The 2,616-nt window shown below is 28.6% G+C and overlaps 1 protein-coding gene across 2 annotated transcripts in view; it reads left to right on the top strand.

The window, feature by feature from the left end:
* Positions 1–2,616, top strand: part of LOC111624533 (tumor susceptibility gene 101 protein-like) — a 50,811-nt gene that overhangs the window by 19,727 nt on the left and 28,468 nt on the right. For both annotated transcript variants that reach the window (XM_023367400.1, XM_023367399.1), the window contains exon 4: positions 467–630. In XM_023367400.1, coding sequence (XP_023223168.1) covers positions 467–630 — 164 coding nt within the window. The remainder of the gene's footprint in view (positions 1–466; positions 631–2,616) is intronic.

The raw sequence follows: 2,616 nt of genomic DNA, 5'->3' as shown, positions 1-2,616 counted from the left end.
CCCCCCACTGAAGGGAGATGGTTAGGATTAAGGCTTACCGTGAAGAACTCTGCTTCTATTTATACTATTTAAGATGCGGTTTTTTGCGTTTTTGATTGCATTTTAATAGGGTATGTCGAGAGAATGTACACTAAGAAGAAATTTTTCGAAAAATTCCCCCCCCACGGGGGAAGTGTTATACATTTATAATAGATACATTTTGAGCCACAACAACGCGTGGCGGGGTCTGCTAGTTTAAGAAAAAAGAAATATCACTTTTAAATGATTAATGTATTCTATCTCTGACTAAAATATGAATTTTTATCTCTTCAAAGTAACAATATACTTGCAAATTATATATGCAACACATGAAATACATAATTACAAATAATAGCTTATGAACTTTCTCACATACTGATTAGATTTCATGCATTTATTTTTATAAAATTGATCTGATTTGATTGATTGATTTTTTTTTTATTTATAGGTAACACATACAACATTCCTGTATGTATATGGATATTAGATGCGCATCCAGAAACACCACCAATGTGTTACGTCAATCCCACACCAGAAATGGAAATTAAAGCTTCTAAAAGTGTAGATATGAATGGGAGAATATATTTACCATATTTACACGATTGGAATTCTGTAAGTAATTGAGAACAATTTTATAAATAAAATTATCTTAACATAAATTATTAAGAATTGTTACAGCACAACACCTCTAAGTTAACAGATAGAATATTAATACTTTCAGTCTTATATTATTATTGTGTATTTAATACAGTACTTTTAAAATGCAAAGATTATTAGGTTCTAATGACATTTCATGAAAGATAATTTCATTTAAAAATATTATACAAGTATACCTTGGGTTACATCATTTTGAGTTAAATCATTCTCGATTATATGTTGTTTGTCAAAAAAAAAAAAAAATTTATATATATATACGGAAAAATAAAAATCAAGTTTAAGTCAATTTATTTGACTTTGCATCTGTCTGCCACAAATGTTGAAGTTGTAATATCATTAGAAAAGTGTTAAAAACGCACAAAATCATATTGTAAAGTACTGTATTTATTTTTGTGCCTTTTATAACAATTATTGACACAAACTGTGTGCTGGAAATAGCCGTTACCTAACGTGTACTTTACGCGGATTTGCGTTAATGTGCCAGGCCTGGACTTTAAGCGTGCACCAAATTAAATAATTGCAAAGTTAGTCAAAAACCATCCAATATTTAATAATTCTAATAATGACTATGTACAAAATTTAGTAACAATCAAATAACAATTTATTCAAAGAAAATCAACAATAAGAATCAACCCGACAAAACTCAAAATCTATTGGCTAACTTAGATCTATTCCCCTTTGGAATTTGACAAAAATTCAAAGACTTAACTTATGTACAACAATTCTTATGAACTAAGGTCCTACCCGTCATCTCAATATACTAGGAACCTTTTTCCTCAACTCTCAAGACTTTCTAATCTTCGATCCACAAATCAAATAACTTCTAATCTCCTTGGAACACTTTTATCGCTATCAGACACCTCTCTCGTTCGCTGCTATGAAGCTCACCATGCACGTTGCTGTTCTGCATTTTATTATTTATGTTTATCTGATTTAATTGAATTTTAATGTTGACTATCAAACAAATTTAATGGTTTGATGATATAATTTAACTTTATAGCTGTTTGTAGATTATTTTACTAAAATATAATATTTGTTTTTACATTATGAAAATTCAAAACATACTGATGATGATACATCATGAACTTTTCAAGTAATTGTAATGTAATAGCTAATTGCTAATTGATCCAATCTGTTTACTCAATCAAATGGATACTTGTTTTTGTTTCATTTTTTTAAACAAAAACAGAGCAGAATTTTTGCATTTATCATATCATAAATCATATACACAGTAAATTGTAACATTAAGGCAGTTAATAGCTATATGGTTAATAAATATCATTATGTCTGCTTGAATGTAAATGTAACAATTCTGATTCTGTGAATTGGTTATAATTCGGTAACAAAAATAAATAAATTGCTAATTTAAACAATTTATTTTTAATATCATAAAGTACTCAGCAAATCCATATACATATACTTAACACCTTATTCTTGCCGAGAAATATAATTTATTTGAAACAAACAAACGTTTTCAGCCTGATTCACAGGCCATCTTCAGGTTTAGAATACATTTGAATTAAAATTCCATCAATGGAATACAAAATTCAAAATTAAATAAGGTACAATTAAAACAAAATATTAAATAACCAACATAAAACAAAAATAAAAATATAAAAAACAAAAAAATATATAAAAATGCAACAAATGAATATATAAGTATTAATAAATGCAATTACTAAGACATTCAATAAAACTACTATATTGATTGGTTAGAGCCCTTATTAAACTTCTTAACCATAAACTTCCATGCAGAGGGAAGACTTTCTGCGTCCCTCGCATTTAGACAGCCTTCTTGTAATCTACTCCTATAAATCTGCAACTTTTCCGCTGTCAACGCCAAAGATGGAGAAGATAAAGGATTTATGATGGTCGCCTCATTCCATTTGACTATAGCTCCTGGTGCTTGTGCCATTTGGGACAAAATTGTTGCATTAGACC

Source organism: Centruroides sculpturatus, unplaced genomic scaffold (assembly GCF_000671375.1).
Source record: "Centruroides sculpturatus isolate CEXI.00-Female unplaced genomic scaffold, Cexi_2.0 scaffold360, whole genome shotgun sequence".
Lineage (NCBI taxonomy): Eukaryota > Metazoa > Arthropoda > Arachnida > Scorpiones > Buthidae > Centruroides > Centruroides sculpturatus.
This window is presented reverse-complemented; position numbering and strand designations above follow the sequence as displayed.